The sequence below is a fragment of the Phyllobates terribilis genome, unplaced genomic scaffold (assembly GCF_046119375.1).
Source record: "Phyllobates terribilis strain yellow unplaced genomic scaffold, ASM4611937v1 Scaffold_11__3_contigs__length_659146591, whole genome shotgun sequence".
Lineage (NCBI taxonomy): Eukaryota > Metazoa > Chordata > Amphibia > Anura > Dendrobatidae > Phyllobates > Phyllobates terribilis.
In genome coordinates, this window is record NW_027362771.1 from 335,903,853 (window position 1) to 335,931,510 (window position 27,658).

At 41.0% G+C, this 27,658-nt stretch overlaps 1 protein-coding gene across 12 annotated transcripts in view; it reads left to right on the forward strand.

Moving 5' to 3' along the window:
- Positions 1–27,658, forward strand: part of NEO1 (neogenin 1) — a 170,380-nt gene that overhangs the window by 99,524 nt on the left and 43,198 nt on the right. For all 12 annotated transcript variants that reach the window (XM_073652749.1, XM_073652758.1, XM_073652750.1 and 9 more), the window contains exons 2-5: positions 3,656–3,973; positions 22,476–22,751; positions 25,192–25,342; positions 26,843–26,979. In XM_073652749.1, the coding sequence (XP_073508850.1) occupies positions 3,656–3,973; positions 22,476–22,751; positions 25,192–25,342; positions 26,843–26,979 (882 nt within the window). The remainder of the gene's footprint in view (positions 1–3,655; positions 3,974–22,475; positions 22,752–25,191; positions 25,343–26,842; positions 26,980–27,658) is intronic.

A 27,658-nucleotide genomic window follows, 5' to 3' on the forward strand; every position in this document is an offset into this window, starting at 1 on the left:
GGTCTCAAACCGGCAAATCCCAGCAGCGCACATGGTGTGACTGCAGACTTATAACTTTTGACCGGACAACCCCTTTAATTAAGCAGTAAGGCTATGTGCGCACGATCAGTACTTGCTTGCAGATATTTCTGCAGCGTTTCTGCAAGGTTCATCACCTCTTGGCAGCAAAAACGCTGCTGAAAGTCCTCAACGTTTTTGATGCACTGTCATGCGTTTTTGATGTGTTTTTGCCTGCAGATTTGCCATTCGGTTTTTCCAATGCATTGTATAGGAAAAACGCAGGCAAAAACGCAAAAAGAATGGACTTGCTGCTTCTTTAACACACATGAAATTCAGCAAGGAAAAATCCTGATCACATGCACAGATCTTCCAAAATGTCATAGAAAATGCTGGGATAAGGTTTGCAATGCGTTTTGGGGCCAAGTCCGCTCGGATTTACCACGTCAAAAACGCATAAAAAATGCATTGTGTGCACATAGCCTAAGGAGCGTTTTGGATCGGCGTCCTAGTCATTGGTGGACTCCGACAATGAATAGATGGTAAACGTCCATTCTGAGAAAACCTAAGATTGATGACATGCCAAGGCATGCAAGTAACTGCGTGTGGTGCTGATAATTTATTTTGTTACCATTTTTTCATCATTGACATATCATTAACATGTCTGTCGATCCTGTGAGCTTCATAGCTCCAAGACTAGTTCTTGTTGTTGTTGAGTAAACATAGAAAGCACTTCATGTTGGTTGCATTACTTTAGCAGAGCTGTTGAGTCTGTAAGCCAAACCTCCGACTCCGCAGCCCTGCCTCACGACTCCGCAGCCCTGCCTCACGACTCCGCAGCCCTGCCTCACGACTCCGCAGCCCTGCCTCACGACTCCGCAGCCCTGCCTCACGACTCCGCAGCCCTGCCTCACGACTCCGCAGCCCTGCCTCACGACTCCGCAGCCCTGCCTCACGACTCCGCAGCCCTGCCTCACGACTCCGCAGCCCTGCCTCACGACTCCGCAGCCCTGCCTCACGACTCCGCAGCCCTGCCTCACGACTCCGCAGCCCTGCCTCACGACTCCGCAGCCCTGCCTCACGACTCCGCAGCCCTGCCTCACGACTCCGCAGCCCTGCCTCACGACTCCGCAGCCCTGCCTCACGACTCCGCAGCCCTGCCTCACGACTCCGCAGCCCTGCCTCACGACTCCGCAGCCCTGCCTCACGACTCCGCAGCCCTGCCTCACGACTCCGCAGCCCTGCCTCACGACTCCGCAGCCCTGCCTCACGACTCCGCAGCCCTGCCTCACGACTCCGCAGCCCTGCCTCACGACTCCGCAGCCCTGCCTCACGACTCCGCAGCCCTGCCTCACGACTCCGCAGCCCTGCCTCACGACTCCGCAGCCCTGCCTCACGACTCCGCAGCCCTGCCTCACGACTCCGCAGCCCTGCCTCACGACTCCGCAGCCCTGCCTCAGTACTGAGCATGTATATAAAGTGCAGCACAGATTCATCTCAACTAAAAGTCGAGATCCTTAGATCAGGAAGAGAACAGACATTTATAGGACATTTCATAACTTTCCCAAATTCATATGAAAAATTTACAGCACATCCTGCATTGTACTAATGTACTCAATTTATTATATATTTTAGGAGTCGGTCCATTTTATACCGACTCCACCATGAATTTCTCCATATGCTTTTTACCATGGACAATGGAGTCTTCAGCTGTTTTATTCTCCCAAATTCTTGGTCACCTAGATATTATGTGAGGTGTAATTTACTTATGTGGCCTTCACATAAATGTCTTTAATGGTACTTGTCCAGGGCTTAGTGTGAATTCTGAGATGCCATTGCTGTAACTGTATGGCATGATTGAATGATTATTGTTCTGTCTAAATAAGCAGTTTTTGAGAAGTTGCCGTTGCTTGTCTTATTTAATAAGAATTGATTATGTGACATGTTTTAGTGTGACAGCTCTTCTCCCAGATCTATCTAACCACTGTCATGCTGGTTAAAGGAAATGCTGAGGGAAAGAGGGTGAGGAAGGACGCAGTCTGCCTGCCCTTACAGAGACTGCTTATGGGAGAACTGCTGAGTTGGTTGATTTTCATGGTGGGGAGAGGTGAGTTGGCACTGTGCCGCTGTACCATCCTCTGTCTTTGCTGTTGATTGCACTGTATGTTAAGTGTTATCTGTTCCCACTTTCATTGCTGAACAGATGTTCAGAATGCCAAAAGCAACATCAGCCTTTCTCATCCATTCTGTTCATGCAGGGACTGTTCATTTACACATGGTGCATTTCTGCAGACAGGCCATACAAAACAAAATCTTGTACTGTCCTAAGAGTAATCTGTTCCTTCACCTTTCTAGATGTATTAATTTGGATTCCTTTGGAACCCAAGCAGTTGTGTTAATGTGGCTAGTCTGAATGATATCCGATTTGACCAAGAAAAAAATGGTTGGGGCAATATTTTGAGCAATATTTTGAGCATCTGTGTTAAAGGGAATCATTCAGCAGGTTTCTGCTATGCAAGCTGAAGACAGTATGTTGTAAGGGTTAAAACACAATTTCAGCAATTCCTCTATCAAGCTCTGTGGTTTTGTTTGCTTGCAGTGATTGTTTTAGCACCAGGAGCTTATCATTGCTGGGACACAGCAGCACATGCCTGCTAGTCTGACACGCCCCCTCCTGTGATAGGCAGCTCATTGTCTATGGATATTGTACATAAGAACTTGGTGGTGGGCGGAGGCAGCTTCCTCAGCTCTGTTAGAGTTTAAATTTAAAAGCTCTGATTGTGTCAAAACTGCTGCACCCAGCATTCTACGTGATACAACGTTGGATTCAGCTTTCTTTGCCTACAGCAGTCTGCTCTCAGGTGATGTAGAAAAAAAAACCTGCTGACAGATTCCCTTTAATGAAACAATGGTTTCCTCTGGATGCAAAACTTCCCTTATTTAAAAAATGGATGCAGCTAAAGTAATTGAGAGGATGTAGTTTTTAGCTTCAACTATACAGATTTCTTTTGTAATCTGATTTTTAATAGTTTTTAACTTCTGTCTTGAAAAACCTAAAATATTCATTTTTCAATTCTGTATGTTTATCTAGACCTAACAGGCTAATGTGTAATGTAAAACCGAAAACATGGGCTTGCATACTTGTTAGTATGTTAATGGATACATTGTGTATTACACTATATTAACAGGTTTGCTGGCCCAAATTTTTGGTTTTGCTTTAGTTTCTTGTATTCAGTACATTAGGAGTTGCGGCCGCCTCCTTGGTCAGGTCCAGCTTTTTCCCTGTCCATTTTGAGGTCTGCACAAAGAGCATGAGTTACCATAGTAGGGACCATCCTGATTGGGTACACCTTGTGGCGGAGAGCAGGCTTTTACACTTTATTGATCAATAAAGTATGGAAGATTACTTGATTCATAACTGTGTACTTGTTGTGGGCAGTGAGTAGTGGGTCAAAGGGTCATTGTAATGCAGTATAGGTGGCTGCCTGGTATCTATTAAGAACTTGCGAATAGGGTTGATGGGAGCAGATATATACGCACAGGTCTTGCCGCTAATGAGTATTGTCACTACTGCCCTATTTTTTAATGATATCTTAGTTAGAGATTTTGCTTTAAAAATGCAATCTCCTAAATTATTATTTTTTTGTGTTGTTTGCAGGCTCAGCTTTCAGGACGTTCACCCCCTTCTACTTCCTGACGGAACCGGCAGACACTGTAACACTACGTGGAACGCCCGCTGTTTTAAACTGTTCTGTGTATGCTGAGCCAGCAGCAAAAATTGAATGGAAAAAAGATGGGACTTTTCTTAATTTAGTATCAGATGATCGGAGGAGATTACTTCCAGATGGGTCTTTGTTCATCACCAGTGTGGTGCATTCAAAGCACAACAAGCCAGATGAGGGGATCTATCAATGTGTGGCAACGGTGGACAGTTTAGGCAGCATTGTAAGCCGTACAGCGCGGCTATCTGTGGCAGGTAAGTGCTGCACATTGCAAAGCATAAAATGTGATATTGATCTTGTGTGAAGTGCAACATTGCTCAAATTTTAACAAAATATTTTATCTTCTTTCATTGGTTTTGCTGAATTATTCTAGAATATTGGGCCCCCAAAAATATATTTGTTAATGAAAAAATTGTGGGATCATCATTTAGTGTACAGTAAAAAACAAAGAATTGATAGGATAAATTGATATAATACAGCAGTATCCAAAGCTCCTTATTCCCACCATTGCACTGTATTTTTCTGCATTAGGCCTCATTCAGATGTCTGTGATTTTCACATATGCAAAAACTGGTCCAAGTTTCAATAGTGTTTTGGATCCGCGTTTCATCAGTATTTGGTCAGTGTATCCGTTTTTGTAATTCGTGTTTCATCAGCATTTTTTCATGTATGAAGAAAATAAATTGCAAACCTTCTCTTATTCATCACAGTGTTAATCATGAAGAGTGCGTGGATTACCTACTGGTGCCATCTATGTCCTTGATTTTCACTGGCCAATAGACTGGTAATTTTGATCCATGATACCAATCAAGAACAGACATGTCACCATAATTTTTTCATGTGTACACATTCCGCAAAAAAAAAAAGAAAAGTGAACAGCCCCATAAACTCTATTGGGTAAGTGTTCTATCCATAAAAGACATGGTGAGAACACACATGTGAAAAATGGACGTCTGAATGAGGCCTTATAAGGCATAGGAATTGGATGACGATGTAAATAAATAAAAATCAAGAAAGCCAAAAAGTTCCCTGTGTTTATATATATATATATATATATATAATATATATATATAATATATATATATATACATACACAGTACAGACCAAAAGTTTGGACACACCTTCTCATTTAAAGATTTTTCTGTATTTTCATGACTATGAAAATTGTACATTCACACTGAAGGCATCAAAACTATGAATTAACACATGTGGAATTATATACTTAACAAAAAAGTGTGAAACAACTGAAAATATGTCTTATATTCTAGGTTCTTCAAAGTAGCCACCTTTTGCTTTGATGACTGCTTTGAACACTCTTGGCATTCTCTTGATGAGCCTCAAGAGGTAGTCACCAGAAATGGTTTTTCAACAATCTTGAAGGAGGTCCCAGAGATGCTTAGCACTTGTTGGCCCTTTTGCCTTCACTCTGCGGTCCAGCTCACCCCAAACCATCTCGATTAGGTTCAGGTCTGGTGACTGTGGAGGCCAGGTCATCTGGCGTAGCACCCCATTACTCTCCTTCTTGATCAAATAGCCCTTACACAGCCTGAAGGTGTGTTTGGGGTCGTTGTCTTATTGAAAAATAAATGATGGTCCAACTAAACGCAAACCGGATGGAATAGCATGCTGCTGCAAGTGGCTGTGGTAGCCATGCTGGTTCAGTATGCCTTCAATTTTGAATAAATCCCCAACAGTGTCACCAGAAAAGCACCCCCACACCATCACACCTCCTCTTCCATGCTTCACGGTGGGAACCAGGCATGTCCATCCGTTTACCTTTTCTGTGTTGCACAAAGACACGGTGGTTGGAACCAAAGATCTCAAATTTGGACTCATCAGATCAAAGCACAGATTTCCACTGGTCTAATGTCCATTCCTTGTGTTCTTTAGCCCAAACAAGTCTCTTCTGCTTGTTGCCTGTCCTTAGCAGTGGTTTCCTAGCAGCTATTTTACCATGAAGGCCTTCTGCACAAAGTCTCCTCTTAACAGTTGTTGTAGAGATGTGTCTGCTGCTAGAACTCTGTGTGGCATTGACCTGGTCTTTAATCTGAGCTGCTGTTAATTTGCGATTTCTGAGGCTGGTGACTCGGATAAACTTATCCTCAGAAGCAGAGGTGACTCTTGGTCTTCCTTTCCTGGGGCGGTCCTCATGTGAGCCAGTTTCTTTGTATCGCTTGATGGTTTTTGCAACTGCACTTGGGGACACTTTCAAAGTTTTCCCAATTTTTCACACTGACTGACCTTCATTTCTTAAAGTAATGATGGCCACTCGTTTTTCTTTACTTAGCTGCATTTTTTCTTGCCATAATACAAATTCTAACAGTCTATTCAGTAGGACTATCAGTTGTGTATCCACCAGACTTCTGCACAACACAACTGATGGTCCCAACCCCATTTATAAGGCAAGAAATCCCACTTATTAAACCTGACAGGGCACACCTGTGAAGTGAAAACCATTTCCGGTGACTACCTCTTGAAGCTCATCAAGAGAATGCCAAGAGTGTGCAAAGCAGTCATCAAAGCAAAAGGTGGCTACTTTGAAGAACCTAGAATATAAGACATATTTTCAGTTGTTTCACACTTTTTTGTTAAGTATATAATTCCACATGTGTTAATTCATAGTTTTGATGCCTTCAGTGTGAATGTACAATTTTCATAGTCATGAAAATACAGAAAAATCTTTAAATGAGAAGGTGTGTCCAAACTTTTGGTCTGTACTGTGTATATATATATATATATATATATATATATATATATATATATATATATATATATATATATATATATATATATATATATATATAAATAATATAAATTTTATTTTTTTAATTACGATGTTTTATCAGAAATGTATGTATCATTACAATTCAGTCTTTTTTAAATTATATAATAGCCACCAAAGCACAACCAATAGATTGGCATTTACTGTAGACTGCAGCTTACTTCTCAGTTTGCTGTGTAGACTGGAAAAGTGTCAGCCAGGGGAGGTGGTATTTATTGGGGTATTTTCACCTGACATTTCTTGCATATCCCCCCCTTTAGATCCCACACCTATCCATAGAACTGAGCTCTGTCTTATGCGGCTGTGCAGAGGTGGTCTTGCATGCACACGCTCTGCATTCAAGTCTATGGAAGTTCAGAAAACAGCTGAGCAAAGATGGAACCCGCATAAGTATCTGAGATGGAATTGTAATGCTAGAGGACCTAAATAAGTTAGGATGGCGACTGGCAACCAGGGCTGTGGAGTCGGAGTCGTGGAGCCGAGCCCATTTTGGTGGAGTCGGTATAAAATGGACCAACTCTGACTCCTAAAATATATAATAAATTGGGTACAGTAGTTCAATGCAGTTTGTGGGGAATATTTTTTCATAAGAATTTGGGAAAGTCATGAAATGTCGTATAAATGTCTGTCCTATTCCTGATCTAAGGGTCTAGACTTTTAGCTAAGATGAATCTGTGCTACAGTAAATTTATCACTTAAACATGAGCCATGTATGAGGGAGTCGGAGTTGGAGTCTGTGTCATGGAAATTGAGAAGTTGAAGTCGGAGGTTTGGCTTACCGACTCCACAGCCCTGCTGGCAACACTATGTACACAGATAAGATTCTGTATGTGACTTCCCTGGTCTCTGGAGGAGAGATCTGGTGCTCCATCACTTCCTGGAAGCTGTCATAGTCCTTGGCATTTCCTTGATTAATAGATGCTGCCGTAGAGCAATTGCAGCCGGCTTCTATGTCTGGACAGATAATACAGGACAATATGGCTGCCCTAGAGAAGTTTTTTGAAAATAAAAAGACATAAATAGCTACAACAAAAATTGCATCACTTGTAAAGATGACTGTCGCAGACCATGTGTTCTTCCCGGTTGGCTACTGTGTAGTGGCATGGCTGACATGCTTCGGCCCTCCTATTCTTAATCCTCTATAAAGAAGTAACATATTGAGGCTAAATGTTGCAATAGACATTTTCTGAAACCTTTCCCCAGACTGAGCAGCCTCTTTCTGCTTGTTTGTATGTATGCATTTGTTTCTGCGATATGCACATACCTACAGTACCACACAGTATCTAGTGTAAGGCTATGTGCCCACGTTGCATTTATGAAGCAGAAAATTTCTGCTTCATTTCTGCAAGTCCTCTCCCGGAAAAACGCATGCGGAATTCCGCACGCGTTTATCGCGCATTTTTCGCGCGTTTATCACGCGTTTTCCACATGCGGAATTGCCTTGCGTTTTTTATGCATTGGACAAAGGCAATTCTGCTTGCGGAAACGCAAAATTAATTGACATGCTGCGGATTTTTGAACGCAGCATAAACGCTGCGGAAAAATCCGCAGCATGTGCATAGAACTTGCGGAATCCCATTGGGGACCATGGTGTGCGGGTTACCAAGCGTTTTACAAGCGTTTCCGCTGCGGAAATTCCGCATCAAAAACGCTTGAAAAACGCTACGTGGGCACACAGCCTTAGGCCTAGTGCCCACGATGCAGAAATGCTGCATATTTTTTCCGCTTTTCCCTGGCAGGAAAAGCGCATGCGGTTTTTACATGCGTTTTTCCTGCCAGGTGGAAGCGTTTGTCAAGCGTTTTTGCATGCATTTCTGCATGCGGGTTATCAAGCGCTTTTCCAAGCGATTTTAGCATCACTTGGAAAAGTGCTTGACAACTTGGTCACACTATATAAATCCATGCAACCAGCATGGATTTATATAGTGTGACCAAGTAATAGTTAAACAAAAAGAATAAGAATGGTAAAAAAATGAAGATTATACTTACCTTCCGATGGTCCCCGGTGTTTTCTCCGCTGCGTCCGGTCTGTTGTATCGGTCGCGGTGATGTTTAAGGGCCTGCCATGACGTCATTTAGTCATGTGACAGGTCACGCGACCGCCGACGTCAAGGGTCGCGTGACCTGTCACATGACTAAATGACGTCATGGCAGGTCCTTTCACACCACCACGACCCATACAACAGACCAGACGCATCGCTGAGGAGGCCGGGGGCCATCGGAAGGTAAGTATAATCTTTATTTTCTTTTAAATCTTTTTTTTTTTTTTTTTTTACAGGTATTATGGTACCCGGGTCTGGAGGAGAGTCTCCTCTTCTCCAAACCCGGGTACCATCCGCACATTGAACCGTGTGATATCCGCATGTGCAGATGCAGTGATGCGGATGTCACGCGGTCAAATGCAAGTCAATGGCGGCGATTATGCTGCGTGTCTGCAAAATTAATGGACATGCTGCATATTTTTCCGCAATGATAATCCACAGCGGTAATTTCCGCAGCATGTGCACAGCACATGCGGATTATCATTGGGGACCATGGGCACGTATTGCCAAGTGTGGAAATTCCGCGGCAAAAACACTTGAAAAATGCATAGTGGGCATGCAGCCTAAATGAAGATAGAATTGTACTGTAAGATATCTTGTTATTATTCAATGACATTTGCACTCTATTCTTCCAAAGATCATTTTTTGCATAAACATGGCGGCTGTCTGCATGTACTGTGTGGAGGGCTTATGCCTTATAAACACAGTGCTTTTATTCCCCACTTCCAGCAATGTGATCAGTGGTTGTTTACATACAGGACCCCTCTCCTGTTAACCAAGGGGTTGATTTTATACTTAAAATGAAGTTGTAGGTAAGGCTCCTTCTTGTTCCTTTATCGCTCGGTGCAGGATTATTCTCAGTTGCGGTGCAATCGATAGAAGAATGTGGCACTGCCGCTGAGTGATTCATTGGGAGCTGAGAAGCAGGCGGGGGAGGCTGGGGGTGCATTGCCTGCAGGCTCTTAATGAACAGAACATTGATCTTCGACAAGATGTGTTGGTGTCACTAATTGTATTGTATGGGCTGTGCAAGGTGAAGGGTTACGGCTGCAAGTCAGTGAAGAGTCTACACATTCACACCCTGTACGGCCTCTCTGTCTAAATCTGTCATTGATTTCTATCAGCTTTATCATCCTTTCCATAGTTTTTCCCTCCTTTTTATGCCATAATCCTGATTTATACACCCCTCTATTTTCTTCTGTGCTATTTCACTTCTAACAGTCTCTTGAAGGCATACATATATTATTCTTTTAATAAATCCCATCATCATTTTGATTTTGTTATATTATGTTTGATGGACTCTTAAAGGGAGTCGGTCACCCTCCAAACTGCAAAAGTAGTATTTAAATATGGGACTTGATCCCTATAAAAACTTTCCAGTAACATATATTTTAGCTGTGTAATTGCAATCTAATTCTCTTTTATTCCATATGCACTTCGATGCGTCCTTGGTGTGGCCAATGTCTCGATGCACTAATACACCATTCAACTTGCATATCTAACTATTTCCATAAACTTGATTGACTTTGCCCTCTTTCTCACAACGAACGCTCCCTAAACTAAGTACTCCATTTACGCTTGCACACTGACACTTGAAGAGCCCAGTGGTGTGTTTGGTGTCAGTGCTGGCGTGAACTCACTCTGATCTCCGACTACTCTCTGAAGCCACTCGCTACATACATTTATGGATGTATTGAACGGCTGCCACGGACTGGCAGGAGCCAGATCAGAGTCACACCTGCCGCTCTGATCTCTGCCTCTTGCCAGTCTTTGGACGCCGCTCACTGTGCCTGGAAATGTAGCATGTGAGCAGCTTCAGAGAAGAGATCGTGCCCATACTGACACTGTGAACATGCTTCTGGTCTCCTCAAGTGTCATTTTGTATGCACAGGAACAGTTTGGGGAGCGCTTGCTATGAGAAAGAGAGCACTGTTAATCATTCTCAGGGAAAGTGTTAGATTATGCCTTGTCCTTCAAACTGCTCATCCAAGCCCTTACCACCTCTTAATGCCTCCAACTCAAAAATATTTCCAGAATCTGTCCTTTCCTCAATCCTAAATCTACTAAAATGCTAGTGCATGCCCTCATCGTCTCCTGCCTTGACTACTGCAACATCCTCCTCTGTGGCCTACCTGCTAACAGTCTCGCACCTCACCAGTTTGTCCTTAACTCTGTTGCCTGACTAATCCACCTATCTCCTCGCTACCCAACTGCTTCTCCCCTCTGCAGATTGCTTCAATGGCTCTCAATTCCCTAATATATCCAGTCCAAACTACTAATATGACCTACAAAGCCATCCATAATTTGTCTCCCCATATACCTCCAAACTAATCTCTTGATATCTTCCCACACGTAAACTCCTGTCCTCCCAAGACCTCCTTCTTTCCTCCACACTTGTACGTTCCTCACCCAGTCGCCTTTAAGACTTCTCCTGAGTATCCCCCATCCTCTGGAATTCTGTGCCCAAACATGTCCGATAATCCACCATCATCAGAATTTTTTGAAACAGAACTTGAAAACCCACCTTTTCAAGAAAGCTTACAGCCTGCAGTGACCCTGCTGCCACCTCACCACAACTGGAGCTGCCAACCCCCCCCCCCCCAAGCTTACTGTCTCCTTCCCCTATATCCTGTAGACTGTAAGTCCATCAGGGCAGGGCTCTCTCCTTTCTGTTCCAGTCTGTTGTTGTTAGTTTGTTCATTATAATCTATATTCGTATTTTGTATGCAACTCCTTCTCATGTACAGCACCATGGGATCAATGACGCTCTAAAAATAATAGATATGCTAATCGGAGGGTGTAAAGGTAAATTGACATATTGGGCACGCCAAGGATGCACAAAGTGGATTTACAAGTGAATTTTTCTGCAACTGCACCACCAAAATGTATATTACTGCTATGATTTTTACAGGGGCTAAGTCCCCTATATAAATGTTTAAGGCGCAAACTCCTCCCAACCATTGCCTTGTACCAGACAAAAAAAAACTTTAGCAAAAAGTATAAAATTTCCAAAACAAAACTATACTCAGTTCTATAATCTCCTGCCTTGTTTACAAGGGGATGGCATGTGACTGGTGCAGCCAGGCAGTGGTCTTACACATCATGTGTCATAGTATTGCTTATCAATGCTCAGTGATGAAGCCAATAACAGAATACCTTACCTTACCTGAGAGAACTGTTTGGTATATGGCTGTGATGTACTTGGTTCAGGTCAGCCAGTCTGCTTATTGTTATCTGAGCACTGTCTATGTTTCACAGACATGTGAAAATGGCCTAAAGTTATTCTCATATATATATTAGTGCTCCGCATAAATAAGTAGACCCCAACAAATTTGTCAGAAAACCTTTTAGTTTCCTTTCAGAATTAATATTTTCTATGAGCTACCACAGTACAAAATACTCCCACAAATATGGGCAATTGATAGCAAATAAAATTTATTTTGTACACACAAAAAATAAAATTTCCCAACATTCATTCAAGACCAAGTAGCAAAAATGAGTCCACCCCAATTAAAGTCTGAAGAGCAAAGCTAAAGTTTATACTACAAAATTCTGATTAACAACAATTCACCCACAGAAGTCTAATTGATCATTATATAGTCCAGAAAATAGTTGATAAAAGGGCATTACTTAAAGATAACACCTTCCCATTTCATGTTGTCAGCAATGGGACCACATAGAAGAGAAATGTCACCTGAGAAACAAAATAATTTCTTTACACAAGAAAGGTGAAGGCTACAAGAATATCTGCAAAGTTTTACTTATCAGCCAGAATGCTGTAGCAAAAGTGATACAAAAATGTAACAGAGATGGAGCTGCAACCATCTCATGTCTAGGCCGACCACAGAAGTTAACACCTAATCAGAAGCATCTTTTGATAAGAAGGGTTCAAGAAAATTGACATGCAGGTTCACTGCAGTTAGCTAAAGAAGTAGAAAGCCAAACTGGAGTGCATGTTTCCTGTGACATAATAGGCCATACACAGCAGAGGAATGGCATGCATGGGTATCGTCCACAAAGGAAACCTAAAGCCAATGCACAAAAAAGCTAGCCTTCAATTTCAGGGCCCATGATGAAAAATGTGAAGACTACTGGGACTATACTCTGGCGTGATGATACAAAGATAAATGTTTTTGGAACTGATGGCTTCAAAACTGATGGGGAGAGTGTAGATTGTGAGCCCCAATTGGAACAGTGATGTTATCTGTAAAGCCCTGTGGAATTAATGATGCTATATAAGTGAGTAAAATAAATAAATAAAATAAAACTGTATAGTGTCGCAAAGGTGAGGAGTACACAGAAAAATGCATGGTGCCTACAGTGAAACGTGGTGATCATTGAGCTTTTGTGGGTCTGTGTTGTTGATGTCGGGGAGCTATATTTCTTTGATGGTATCATGAATTCACAGATGTAATGCTCCATATTGAAAGAGAAGATGCTAACCATCACTCCGTGCCCTTGGTAGATGTGCACTTTTCCAAAATCCACAACACACATTTATTGCGTTTCTGAAGAACAACAAAGTGATTCAGTGACCAAGTGTCTCCTGATCTGAGCCCAACACCTATGGGAAATTGTAAAGAGACAAGTTGAGCATCACTCTCAATCCAGTATCCTGGATGAGGTTGTTCTTGAAGAATGGAAAAATTATAGATGTTGCAATATGTCGCCAACTTGTTCATTCCATGCCTAGAAGACTTGGTGCTGTAGGTTAGAAACAGCAGCAATATTGCTTAAAGTATTAGTCTCACTAAACCTTCAATTATTTCCCATAGCCAATAGTGAGAATTCTATTAAAATTAATTTGTATTAATATTCTACTAAAAAGTGTGCAAAAGACCAGAACAAACAAATAGAAAAATACAAAAATACAGTTGGACCATGCGAAATACAATATGCACCGTCCCTTTAGAATATAGACCTTCTCCCAGACTGTCCACTTATCTACTGTATGAGGCACAGCTGAAAATAATATCAATTGAGACCTTCTGTAATCAAATGGATTGTCTACGCTATTATACACCTGCCATTATTTAACATCGATCCCTTTAACAAATCACTGGGTCCCCATCAACATCATATGTGACCCACAGATCTACAGGCATAGGAATATATCAATCCACATACTAATGGTCTGTGTGTTCTCTTATTGGTATGCTTATACCCTCAACAGTGGTAAATAGGATACCGCATATCCAATACTGGTATGCATACACCTTTGACAGTGGTCATCCTGGTACTACGCATAAAACCCATATGATATCATATTACAAGTTTATAAACAGTGGTCTCACATTTGCGATATGATTTCATTAGATGATAATTCACATAGACCAAGATATTAGTCCACATAAGTAATATTAGAATCAATAAACGTACAGTACAGACCAAAAGTTTGGACACACCTTCTCATTTAAAGATTTTTCTGTATTTTCATGACTTTGAAAATTGTACATTCACACTGAAGGCATCAAAACTATGAATTAACACATGTGGAATTATATACTTAACAAAAAAGTGTGAAACAACTGAAAATGTCTTATATTCTAGGTTCTTCAAAGTAGCCACCTTTTGCTTTGATGACTGCTTTGCACACTCTTGGCATTCTCTTGATGAGCTTCAAGAGGTAGTCACCGGAAATGGTTTTCACTTCACAGGTGTGCCCTGTCAGGTTTAATAAGTGGGATTTCTTGCCTTATAAATGGGGTTGGGACCATCAGTTGTGTTGTGCAGAAGTCAGGTGGATACACAGCTGATAGTCCTACTGAATAGACTGTTAGAATTTGTATTATGGCAAGAAAAAAGCTGCTATGTAAAGAAAAACGAGTGGCCATCATTACTTTAAGAAATGAAGGTCAGTCAGTCCAAAAAATTGGGCAAACTTTGAAGGTGTCCCCAAGTGCAGTTGCAAAAACCATCAAACGCTACAAAGAAACTGGCTCACATGAGGACCGCCCCAGGAAAGGAAGACCAAATGTCACCTCTGCTTCTGAGGATAAGTTTATCCGAGTCACCAGCCTCAGAAATCGCAGGTTAAAAGCAGCTCAGATTAGAGGCCAGGTCAATGCCACACAGAGTTCTAACAGCAGACATATCTCTACAACAACTGTTAAGAGGAGACTTTGTGCAGCAGGCCTTCATGGTAAAATAGGTGCTAGGAAACCACTGCTAAGGACAGGCTACAAGCAGAAGAGACAAGTTTGGGCTAAAGAACACAAGGAATGGACATTAGACCAGTGGAAATCTGTGCTTTGTTCTGATGAGTCCAAATTTGAGCTCTTTGGTTCCAACCACTGTGTCATGTGCGACACAGCAAAGGTAAACGGATGGACTCTACATGCCTGGTTCCCACCGTGAAGCATGAAGGAGGAGGTGTGATGGTGTGGGGGTGCTTTGCTGGTGACACTGTTGGGGATTTATTCAAAATTGAAGGCATACTGAACCAGCATGGCTACCACACCATCTTGCAGCGGCATGCTATTCCATCCATTCATCAAAGCAAAAGTTGGCTACTTTGAAGAACCTAGAATATAAGACATATTTTCCGTTATTTCACACTTTTTTGTTAAGTATATAATTCCACATGTGTTAATTCATAGTTTTGATGCCTTCAGTGTGAATGTACAATTTTCATAGTCATGAAAATTCAGAAAAATCTTTAAATACGAAGGTGTTACCAGACTTTTGGTCTGTACTATATATATATATATATATATATATATCTATATATCCTTTTACATAGGCTTGATAAAGGTTGTACTCAACCGAAAAGTCGCCACACTGGGCTAATAAAGTCCATATTTTTTTCAGCAAAAACCTTTTGGAGTGCTGCCTGCCTTTCTATATCATAGTATTACTGATACAAATGGATATTTGCTTGAGGGCCTTGCACCCAAGACTCTGAATATATCTTGTTTGAGATGTAGCTATAGATATAGTATGCTGATTTTTGCAAGTTTTCCCACCTACAAAGAATGGAGAGGTCTGTGATTTTTATCGTAGGTACAATTCAACTGTGAGACAGAATCTAAAAATAAAAAACATAAAATCACATTGTATGATTTTCAAATAATTCAATTGCATTTTATTGTATGAAAGAAGTATTTGATCACCTACCAACCAGCAGGTCCCCCTGCTCACGCTAACACATGTCCAGGCCCGTTTGAAGTTTGTCAATGACTATCCGGATGATCCAGGGGAGGCATGGGAGAAGGTCATGTGATCAGTTGAGACCAAAATAGAACTTTTTGTTATCAACTTCACTTGCCGTGTTTGGAGGAAGAAGGAGGAGTACAACCTCAAGAACACTGTCCCAACCATGAAGCATGGTGGGGGAAATATCATACTTTAGGAGTGCTTTTCTGCAAAGGGGACAGGATGACTGCACCGTATTGAAGGGAGGATGGGTGGGGTCATGTATCGTGAGATTTTGGCCAACAACCATTGAAGATGGGTTGTGGCCGGGTCTTCCAGCATGAAAATGACACAAAACACACAGCCAGGACAACTAAGGAGTGGATCCATATGAAGCATTTCATGGTCCTGGAGTGGCCTAGCCAATCTCCAGACAAGAACCCAATAGAAAATCTTTGGACGGAGCTGAAACTCTGTATTGCCCAGCGACCGCCCCGAAACCTGAAAGATCTGGAGAAGATCTGTATGGAGGAGTGGGCTAAAATTCCTGCTGCAGTGTGTGCAAACTTGGTCATGTCTGACCTCTGTAATTGCAAACAAAGGTTTCTGTACCAAATATTAAGTTCTGTTTTTCTATTGTATCAAATATTTATTTCATGCAATAAAATGCATATTAATTATGTAAAAATCATACAATGTGATTTTCTGGATTTTTTTTTTCAATTCTGTCTTTCACAGTTGAAGTGTACGTACAATAAAAATTAAAGACCTCTACATTCTTTGTAGGTGGGAAAACTTGCAAAATCAGCAGTGTATCAAATACTTATATTCCCCACTGTATATATCAGGTTGGTGGAGTCGGTGTCCGTGTTAAATAAACCAACTCCTAAAATATATACCGGTAATAAATTGGTACAGTAGTTCATTTCATAGAATCATAGAATGGTAGAGTTGGAAGGGACCTCCTGGGTCATCTGGTCCAACCCCCTGCTCAAAGCAGGATTCACTAGATCATCTCAGACAGATGTCTGTCCAGCCTCTGTTTGAAGACGTCCATTGAAGGGGAACTCACCACCTCTCGTGGCAGCCTGTTCCACTCATTAATCACCCTAACTGTCAAAAAGTTTTTTCTAATATCTAATCTGTGTCTCCTCCCATTTAGTTTCATCCCATTGCTTCTAGTCTTTCCTTGTGCAAATGAGAATAAAGATGATCCTTCTACAATGTGACAGCCCTTGACATATTTGTAGACAGCTATTAAGTCTCCTCTCAGTCTTCTTTTTTGCAAGCTAAACATTCCCAAATCCTGCAACCGTTCCTCATAGGACATGGTTTGCACACCAGTCACCATTCTGGTCGCTCTTCTCTGAACTTGCTCCAGTTTGTCGATCTCTTTTTTAAAATGTGGTGCCCAAAACTGTACACAGTATTCCAGATGAGGTCTGACCAAAGAGGAGTAAAGACCGATAATGACTTCACGTGATCTAGACTGTATGCTTCTGTTAATACATCCCAGAATTGTATTTGCCTTTTTTGCTGCTGCATCACACTGTTGACTCATGTTCAGTCTATGATCTATTAGTATACCTAAGTCTTTTTCACATGTACTGTTGCTTAGCTCTATTCCTCCCATTCTGTATATGCTTTTTTCATTTTTATTGCCCAGATGTAGTACTTTGCATTTTTCCCTGTTAAAAACCATTCTGTTGGTTGCTGCCCACTGCTCCAGTTTATTTAGGTCTTTTTGAATCCTCTCTCTCTCTTCTCTAGTATTAGCTATCCCTCCTAGCTTTGTGTCATCAGCAAATTTAATCAGTTTACCCTCAATTCCTTCATCTAAATCATTGATAAAGATGTTGAACAATACAGGTCCCAGGACGGAGCCCTGTGGTACCCCACTTGAGACATTCATCCAGCTGGATGTGAAGCCATTTACAACCACCCTTTGAGTCCGATCACTAAGCCAGTTATGAATCCACCTAACAGTTGCCTGGTCCATTGCATACTTGGTCATTTTTTCAATAAGGATGATGTGAGATACTTTGTCAAATGCTTTGCTGAAGTCAAGATATACTATATCTACAGCATTTCCCTGATCCACCCAGTCAGTGATTCTGTCATAGAAGGAAATTAAGTTAGTCTGACATGACTTGTTAGTTACAAACCCATGCTGACTCTGGTTAATCACTTCATTCTTATCCATGTACTTACATACATGTTGTTTAATAATTTGTTCAAAGATCTTTCCTGGTATAGAAGTCAGACTCACCGGCCTATAGTTCCCTGGGTCCACCTTCTTCCCCTTTTTGAAGATAGGAACAACATTTGCTCTTCTCCAGTCTTCTGGGACTTCTCCTGTTCTCCAAGAATTTTCAAAGATTATGGAGAGTGGTTCTAAAATTTCTTCTACAATCTCCTTCAGTACTCTGGGGTGTAATTCATCTGGACCTGGAGACTTGAACTCATTTATGTTAGCTAAATATTCCCTCACAATCTTTCTGTTTACTGATAACTTGGATTCCTCTATTCCTTTAAAAGGACAGTGAAGATCAGTTGATGTTACATTTTCTTTCTGAGAGAAAACAGATGCAAAATAGGAATTAAAAAGTTCGGCCTTCTCAACATCCTCTCTTACCATTTCTCAATTTTCATCCTGTAAAAATCCTATAGCATCTTTGACTTTTTTACTTTTGACATACCCCCAAAATCCTTTTTTATTGCTTTTGACATCTCTTGCAAGCCTTAATTCATTGTCAGCTTTAGCTAACCTGATACGTGCCCTGCAGGATCTGCAGACTGCATTATAATCTTCTTTAGATATGCCTCCCTCTTTCCATTTAATAAACATTTCTTTCTTTCTTTTTAGCATGTGTTTAAGTTCTGTGTTCATCCATCCTGGTTTCCTTAAATGCTTCCCATTCTTCCTACTTTTCGGGATTGTTAACGATTGTGCTTTGAGAATCTCATTTTTAAAAATTTCCCATCCTTCCTGGACATTTTTGTCCTTAAGGACATCCAGCCATTGGATCCCTCCTATTCTCTTTCTGAGTCTCTTAAAATCTGCCTTTCTAAAATCTAACATTGAAGTTTGAGTCTTCACATGTCTTCCTCCTCTAGTTATCCAAAATTCTATAATAGCATGATCGCTGCCTCCTAGGGTCCCAGCCACCTTTACCTCCTCAACCATTTCCTCCCTGTTTATAAGGATTAGATCCAAAGTAGCAGATCCCCTTGTTTTCTCCCCTACCTTTTGGAAGATAAAGTTGTCAGCAAGAGAGGATAAGAATTTGCTTGACCTGTTAGTTTTACTTGAGAGAGATTCCCAACAAATGTCTGGATAGTTGAAATCTCCCATGACCACTACGTCATATTTTTTGGAGAACTTGGTCATTTGATACATAAAGAGTTCATCCATATCTTCAGCTTGCCCAGGTGGCCTGTAGTAAATGCCTACAATGGTGTCCTTTCCGTTGTTCTCTCCTTGTATTCTTACCCAAACAGTTTCCACAGAACTCCCAGTCTCTGAAGCTTCAATCTCTGTGCAGATATACGCTTTTCTAACATACAATGCAACACCTCCTCCTCTTTTATCAAGTCTGTTTCTTGCAAATAAGTTGTATCCTTTTAGCCTTTTATTCCAATCATGTGTATCGTCCCACCAAGTTTCAGTGATTCCAATGACATCATATTCCTTTTCCTGCATTAGTAGTTCCAATTCTCCTTGTTTGTTGCCCATGCTTTGTGCATTTGTATAAAAACATTTTAGTTTGTGATTGGTTTCTCTTCCTCCCATATTTTTATTATTTAGATTTTTTTGTCTTTGTTCTTCTTTTCCACTTCCAGTAGCAGAGATCTCAATAGTATTTGTCAGCTGTATGGCTTTTTCTGGCCTTTTGCTTCCCTTCCCACATTGTTCTAGTTTAAAGCTCTTCTGATGAGTGTAGCAAGGCGACTTCCAAATACATGTTTTCCAGTCTTCGTAAGGTGCACCCCATCTCTAGCAAGTAGTCCATCGTATAGGTAATTCATTCCGTGATCCAGAAATCCAAATCCTTGTTGACGGCACCATCGACGTAGCCAGTTGTTCACCTGTAGAATCTTATTCCACCTCATTGTTCCATGGCCATCCACTGGGAGGATGGATGAGAAGACCACCTGCGCTCCCAATTCTTTCACTTTCTTGCCTAAGTCTTCAAAGTCACTGCAGATGGTTTCCAGGTCCTTTCTTGCGGTGTCATTTGTCCCCACATGTATTAGCAGGAATGGGTAGTGATCTGTAGGTCTGAAGAGTCTTGATATCCTGTCAGACACATCTTTAATTTTTGCTCCTGGAAGACAGCACATTTCTCTTGAGGTTATGTCTGGTCTGCAGATAGCAGCCTCTGTTCCTCTTAACCGGGAATCCCCCATGACCACCACTCTCCGTTTTTTCTTCACAACATTCTTCTTTCTCCATCCAGGAGGATTCTGAGGGCTTACAAGGTTATTCATTGCTGGCAAAGTCTTATCTTGCTGTATTTCTTCATGGTTCTCCTGTGTGAGAGCCTGGTACTGGTTCCTGAGCAGTATGGGTGCTGACTGCCTCTCGATCCTCCTGCTTCTGTGGGTCACATGCTTCCATTCCTCTGTTTCGTCAGGTGCAGTTCGAATTTCTTCTCTTTCTGAATCATGAAGAGATAATTCTGCTCAGTCTAAGAACTCTTCACCTTCCTTAATGATTTTCAAGGTAGTTAACCTCTCTTCTAGATTTCGCAACTTTTCCTCCAACAGGGACACAAGCTTGCATTTCTGGCATGTGAAGTCTGGCTTTTCCACTGGCAAGTCTGTATGTGCTGTTAATGTTTTTATAAGAATTTGGGAAAGTTATGAAATGTCCTATAAATGTCTGTTCTGTTACTGATCTGTTACTGATCTAAGGATTTAGGCTTTTAGTTGAGATGAATTTGTGCTGCACTTTATGTACATGCTCAGCAGTGAGGCAGGGCTGTGGAGTCGGAGTCGTGGGTCAGGGAAATTGAGGAGTTGGAAGTTTGGCTTACAGACTCCACAGCCCTGGTATGTTTGTATGTATAGATTTTTGCCACCATACTAGATGAAACTCTCAGACATAAATAAGTAGCATGCAATTTTTTTCTGTAGCATCTGGTCAGAAAAATAGCCTCATTAAGTGACATTGAGAATAATCAGTGCACTGATCCCCAGCACAGTAAACTGCACACTCACTGTGAAAATCTTCCCGCTAGCCTTGTATATTTACAGAGGATCTAGTAGTACATGTGCACCAAACTAGTTTGACAGTGAAATCTCTGTGCTTTGTTTTGATACCTTTTTTGTGACTCTCTTCCTGACATAGGACTGGCAAGACAGCCAGCCAGAGCACAGTACTATGCTGAGAATTAGCCGCCATACTGGTTGAAGTATACCGCTGATGCTTCCATAATGTCTGCAGGAAATGCACACCTTACATCTCGGTTTGCTTTCTTTTGACAGCCGACCATACTGGTGTAGTAGCAATGTTAAATGGACTCTGTAAGCACAGAATGACTGTTCAAACTAAGTCCCGCCGCTCGGTGCGTCATGCCATGGCCCATCATTTAAATTCACCTTTCCACCTGCTTGTTTTCCCTCTATCTCCTTCCCCTCTTCTTTGATTGACAGCTCTGGTTTCATACCGCCAGAGAAGGGTGGAGATAGATGGAAAAACAAGCAGGTGGGACGGTGCACTTAAATCTTTAGCTGTGCCATGATGCACCGAGCGCCTCTACTTGATTTGAGCAGTCATTCTGTGCTGACAGTCCATTTAAAGTGATAGGATGTAATATTAGTGCTTGGGGAAGAGTGATTCTGTTTCTAATCTAAGACTGCTATTGTAACTACCACGAAAACCAACAAAGCCCAGAAGAATGGAGTGCTGACAGCACGGATACCATACGCAGCTAAGTTTCATCAGGTCCTTGAGGAATGTCCCCAAATAACCATGCATAACCATATTTTAGCAAAGTACCGAGGATTTTTTGAGAAATTGAAGTGTCAAGTGAAGATTTGTGCGGGCTGAGCAAGATTAGAGGACTATAGGGCAAGACTGGAACAATAAGGGGGCACTAATGAATTCAGAAAGTGTTTTTTTTTTTTTTTTTTTTTTTTTTTCATTTTGAATTTTTGAAATTCTTCACTACCTCCTTCTAAACAGTATGATTTGGATAAGGCAGAAGAAAAAACAGTTTCTATTTTTCATTATATATAATTAAATTGTAAAATTCTACCAATGAAAACCCCCCATAATACAGATTCGGTGAATTCCAAATAGTCGCCATGAGAATATTTCCTACAAGATTTCCAGTGATTTAATAGTTTTGAGATTATTTTTTTCTCTCTTTGCACAGTGTTATCTTTGCGCACACTTAGGCAAAGATCTTTCAATCCAGGGCTGCGGGAGAAGCTGCTGGGATCCCACCTGTCCGAAAAGTCTAACAGCGCAGCTTGGTCCTCGGCGGATATTGAACTATGCATTTCTCTAAAACGCCGCAGCATTTCAGTTAGACATGTATGGCTGGAATCCTGCAGCCACAGAGATTCATGCTGCCCGTGGATCGGCCATCACATATCAGCTGACAGGTTCACTTTAAACTATGATAAAGAAGACCTACTTAGTGTTGGAAGCTGGCTATTTGCCTCCTTTTTAGTTGGCCATTAAAAGATATCAACCACTGAGAAATCTCAAGTTTTATTTTTATTTAATATATTTTGTCTATCTATAATATTCCCTAATAAATATTTTTTCTTTTTTTTATATTTCAGGCCTTCCCAGATTTGCCAGTCAGCCAGAAGCCTCTTCGGTATATGTTGGTGATGTTTTTGTATTAGGTTGTGATATCAGTCCAGAACTTGTTCCATTTGTTCGCTGGGAGCAGAATCGTTCACTGAGGGAGTTGGACGATCGGATCTCTATACTGACTAATGGCAGCCTGGTTATAAGCAATGCCAATGATAGCGATGTTGGCCTGTATCGCTGTGGTGTGGGCAGCGGAGCAGCTTTGAAGTACAGTGAAGAGGCAGAAGTCAAAATACTAGCAGGTAAAAAGGCTGTATTTCTTATTATAAGTGTTGGTAGATTTCAGCTATGTAGACATGCATCACTTGCTGTTTTTTTCTTCTTTCAGTAGCTTTCTTGTACAAGCATATTGGCCATTAGAGAGAGATCCAGTGGATCTTTAACCCCTTTCCGACATGATACGTAGTAATATGTATCTGTGCCCTGGGCCTTATGGACCAGATACGTATTAGTACGCATCGGCGATTCCGCCCCCACACAGGCTGTGCGGGCGGAATCGCCGCCGGGTGTCAGCTGATTGTCACAGCTGACACCAGGTGCTATGTGCACCGCTCCCAGCACATTAACCCCCGAAATGCTGTGATCGAAGTCGATCGCAGCATTCCGGTGGCAAGAGGAGGTAAGCGCCGGTACTCCCCTCTTCTCCGGCTTCCCGTGGTTGTCATGTGACCCGATGTCGTCATGCAAAATTGGGGGCTGAAAAACATTTTTGTGGGAAAAATGTGAAAATTTTATTTTTACGGCTCAATGTTATAAACTTCTGTGAAGCACCTGGGGGTTCAAGGTGCTCACCACAAGCCTAGATAAGTTCACCTGAGGGGTCTAGTTTCCAAAATGGGGTCACTTGTTTGGGGTTTCCACTGTTTAGGCACATCAGGGACTCTCCAAACGCAACATGGTATCCACTAATTATTCAAGCAAATTTTACATTCAAAAAGTCAAATGGTGCTCCTTCCCTTCCCAAACCTGCCGTGCACCCAAACAGTGGTTTGCCCCCACATACGGGGTATTGGTGTGCTCAGGAGAAATTGCACAACAAATTTTGGGGTCCATTTTTTCCTGTTACCCTTGCAAAAATAAAAAAAATTGGGGTCTAAAGTAACATTTTTGTGAATAGTTAAATGTTTATTTTTTTCTTTCACTTTCCAAAAATTCCTGTGAAGCACGTGAAGGGTTAATAAAGTTCTTGAATTTGGTTTTGAGCTCCTTGAGGGGTGTAGTTTTTAGAATGCTGTCACTTTTGGGTATTTTCTGTCATAAAGGCCCCTCAAAGTGACTTCAAATGTGATGTGGTCCCTAAAAACATAGTTTTGTAAATTTTGTTGTAAAAATGAGAAATCGCTGGTTAAATTTTAACCCTTATAGCTCCCTAATTAAAAAAAAAAAAATAAATTGGTTCCAAAATTGTGCTGGTGTAAAGTACACATGTGGGAAATGTTATTTATTAAGTATTTTGTGTGACATATCTCTCTGATTTAAGGGCATAAAAATTCAAATTTTGAAAATTGCTAAATTTTCACCAAATTCCTGATTTTTTCACAAATAAACGCTAATGATATTGAAGAAATTTTACCACTATCTTGAAGTACAATATGTCACGAAAAAAATCTCAGAATCAGCGGGATCCGTTGAAGCGTTCCAGAGGTATTACCTCATAAAGTGACAGTGGTCAGAATTGTAAAAATTGGCCCTGTCATTAACGTGCAAACCACCTTCAGGGGTAAAGGGGTTAAAGACCCATTAATCATAGATTCCTTATATTGCCTATTATAGAGGACCTTTCACTAGATTGTTTTCATTTAAAGGCAATCCGTCAGCAGAGAATGACTGTTCAAACCAAGTACAGGCACTTGGTGCACCTGTGGCCTGTACTGGGCTTGAACAGTCATTCTCTGCTGACAGTCCCTTTAAACTTGCCACCGCCTCCAATTACCGCTGCTAGACTGACTCTGGAAAAGTTATTTTTCTGCACCCCTCTATTTTAGAGTTATTCCTCCAATGGTAAAAAAGGTGCAATCTTCCCTTCAATCAACTGGGTGTATACTACACAACTTTTCTGTGGTTGTTTGCTTTTTCTCCTCTGATAGAAGTGCTGTGGTATATGCCCAAATGGTTCAAGGGAACATTTACTTCTTTATTACTTCGAAAAGGATGGGCACAGAAAAGGAAAAGAAAAACTGTGCCAAAATAAGTGAACACCAGCAATAGGACAACGGAAGCTGTTTAAATTAAACAGTCAATGAATTGTCCCCTTTAAGCAATCAATCATCTACTGAAAAAAAGATTGGATGTTCTTCCATACCTGGTTACGTCATGTATACTTTCCTAAACTGCATATCAGAGCTTGCACAATTAAATAAATAGAAGGATACAAATTTTTGACCAGATTTGTCTATATGCAGCTACTTGTAGCCATGTCGTTTGTGCAGCTACTGAAGTTGGTTGTACATGGACTCGAATCTGTCTGCTGGTCGTCAGATTCCTATGTGGCTTTCCTGCTCTAATTCAATGACTATGAAAAATGCAAAGTACTGATTGATGTTGTGGTGATGATGATTTTAGCATCCATATAAATGGTAAATCTAGGGTTATTAAAAAAAAGTGCCGTTTTTTCTGTGTTTTTTTCTAATGTTCATATTTTTTTTTGTCCCATTTTCCCATATGAACTGGAACATCTGTCAGAAACAGGAGAGAATCGCCCTTTAATATTTCTACGTCAGCCTTCCACTTTGACAAGCAGTGTTGGACAAACCGCAGTCTTTCCTTGCGTTGTATCTGGTTACCCCACCCCTGGTGTGGTCTGGAGTCGTAATCAAGAGGAAATTCTTTTTGGGTATGTAATTTCTTAAATATCTCTCTACATTGTGTTTAATAATGTTCAGTATGCAAGATGCTAATCCATCTTTTCATAGAACGAATGACTGGTCACTAATGTTTTCCTGTTGTGATTGTACCCAAACATTTATAGTTTGGAGTCTTTATGCTCTTATTACCATAATAAGCAGGGGGTTGGACCAGATGACCCAGGAGGTCCCTTCCAACTCTACCATTCTATGATTCTAAGTGACATACTTTTATCTGATTTAATCATCATTTTATTTGAGAGTTACTCGTTAATAAAGAAACAAATATTGCAAGAGCTATACAATGATATATCTTTTTATGGGGAAAAACATTCTCTCTTTTATTCATATTGTTTATGGGATTTGCTGGAGATAAATTTTCATGCTAGATTCATTCAGGCGAGTTGTGAAAACACTAAAACCATTCCTATACTTGTTAAAGCTAATGGGGAAAATATAACGAGAGTTGATGATCGTTCTCAATTTATATCCATAGCATACATGGTAACATGCTAATCGCCGAGGGTCCCACTGCCAGGACTCCTACGAATCTCAAGAATGGAGAATGGAGCTTTGTAGTGCCCCTTGTAAATTGAGAAATGGCCAAGCATGTCCACCACCGTTATAGATCTTATTTAGCCAAGGAAGGTAGTTCAGTGGCAGAACAGAAAAAAATGTTTTTTGAACACTGTTATATTTCCTAATTTTGGAGAGCATCTGCCTCTTAATTAGCAAAGGTTTGTAATAAATAGCAAGAAACTATAAGTAGCACTCGTGTAGCATTTTTGATTAGTTTCTTGTGCCAGACACACATCTGGATATTCTGCTAGACTCTTGGACATTTGGTGCTGAAAGCTAAAGTACACAGAATATTGTAAAATGCTGGATATTTACATTTATTTTCTATTACACAATCAGTTAGAAAATGCTAAATGTGTACTCATTGAAAGGGCTGATGAGCTTTATCTGTCCTCCTCCGCTCTCATCAGTAGGTTCTTGATGTGAGCACTATAATCGGTGAGTGTTTTTCCAGATCTTCTTCATGATTGCTGCTTTTAAAATTCCTGTTTTTATTCAATGATAAGTGGATGACTTGGTGCCCGACGTGTTCATGGTCTATAGCCATTTGATGTAGTATTTTTTAAATAAAAATGGACTGATCATCTTTGATTCCTTCCTCGTAGGTTATGTTTTTTTGTTTTATTTTTTTAAATGAACATTCCCTTGTAGCTGCCATTCTTTAGAGACACGTTTTTGGCCTCTCTTTTCTTTAGTATAGCGTGTATGGAATTGCTACTATCAAAAGAACACTTGTACCCTGTTGGGTGATAGGATTGTTACACAAAGCTGCATTCAGCTTCCAGCTTTGGTAATATCGGAAGATCAATACTGCTAAGATCACTTCTATCATGTAGCTGTCATTGTGAAGTACAATGCATACCTTGATGGCCTGACTTTACGTGTCCATTGACTGTGCTTACCATTTACAGTTCGGACAGATTGGCATTGTTGGCGGGAGGCAGCCTGCAGATCAGCAATGTCACGGAGGAAGATGCTGGGATCTATACGTGTACAGCGGACAATGGGAACCAAACTATCCATGCCCAGGCTGAGCTCATTGTACAAGGTATGAAAAATAATACTTGTATTAAGAAATTTGTATGACATTGAAATTCTGCTTTACCTGTGTATGCAAGCAAATTACACATTATTGTTGGGAATTCAGACCTTATAAATAATATGGTACTTAGTACAGAACATGGCTTTCATTTAAAGGATTGTACATATCTAAAAATTTTAAAATACAAGAATTTTGGTAATGAGACTAGACTATACTATATGATTTGTCATATTAAGATCATGTAAAATGTTTTTTATTTACAACGCCTAACCATGTCAGACACTTGGACACACATTGTGTTCTATGGTTCATGTAGGCTCCTAATTAAATCTCCCAATGGATTTTGCACTAGGATGCTCAATTATTTTCTCTTACCCTTCTGATGGGATGTAATGCTGGGTTCCCTAGGGGCCTGTCCCACTTCCTTCCAGGTGATAAGAGGGGCGTTAGAGATAAATTGGGTCACTCCCTTCCATGTCCAGCAGAGGTTTTGTTGATGGCACATCCTCAGGATGGTCCCCTATGGTGTACTGCTGGACCAGCCTTTCATTAAACCTTTATCACATCTGACGGGACGGTATGCATCTCTATAGTATTCATCCTGTGTTTTATTGCTGTCCATGTTCTGAATCGTTTAACCTTTTACTTTGTTACATCTGAAAGGCAACTTCCGATCTTCCATTTC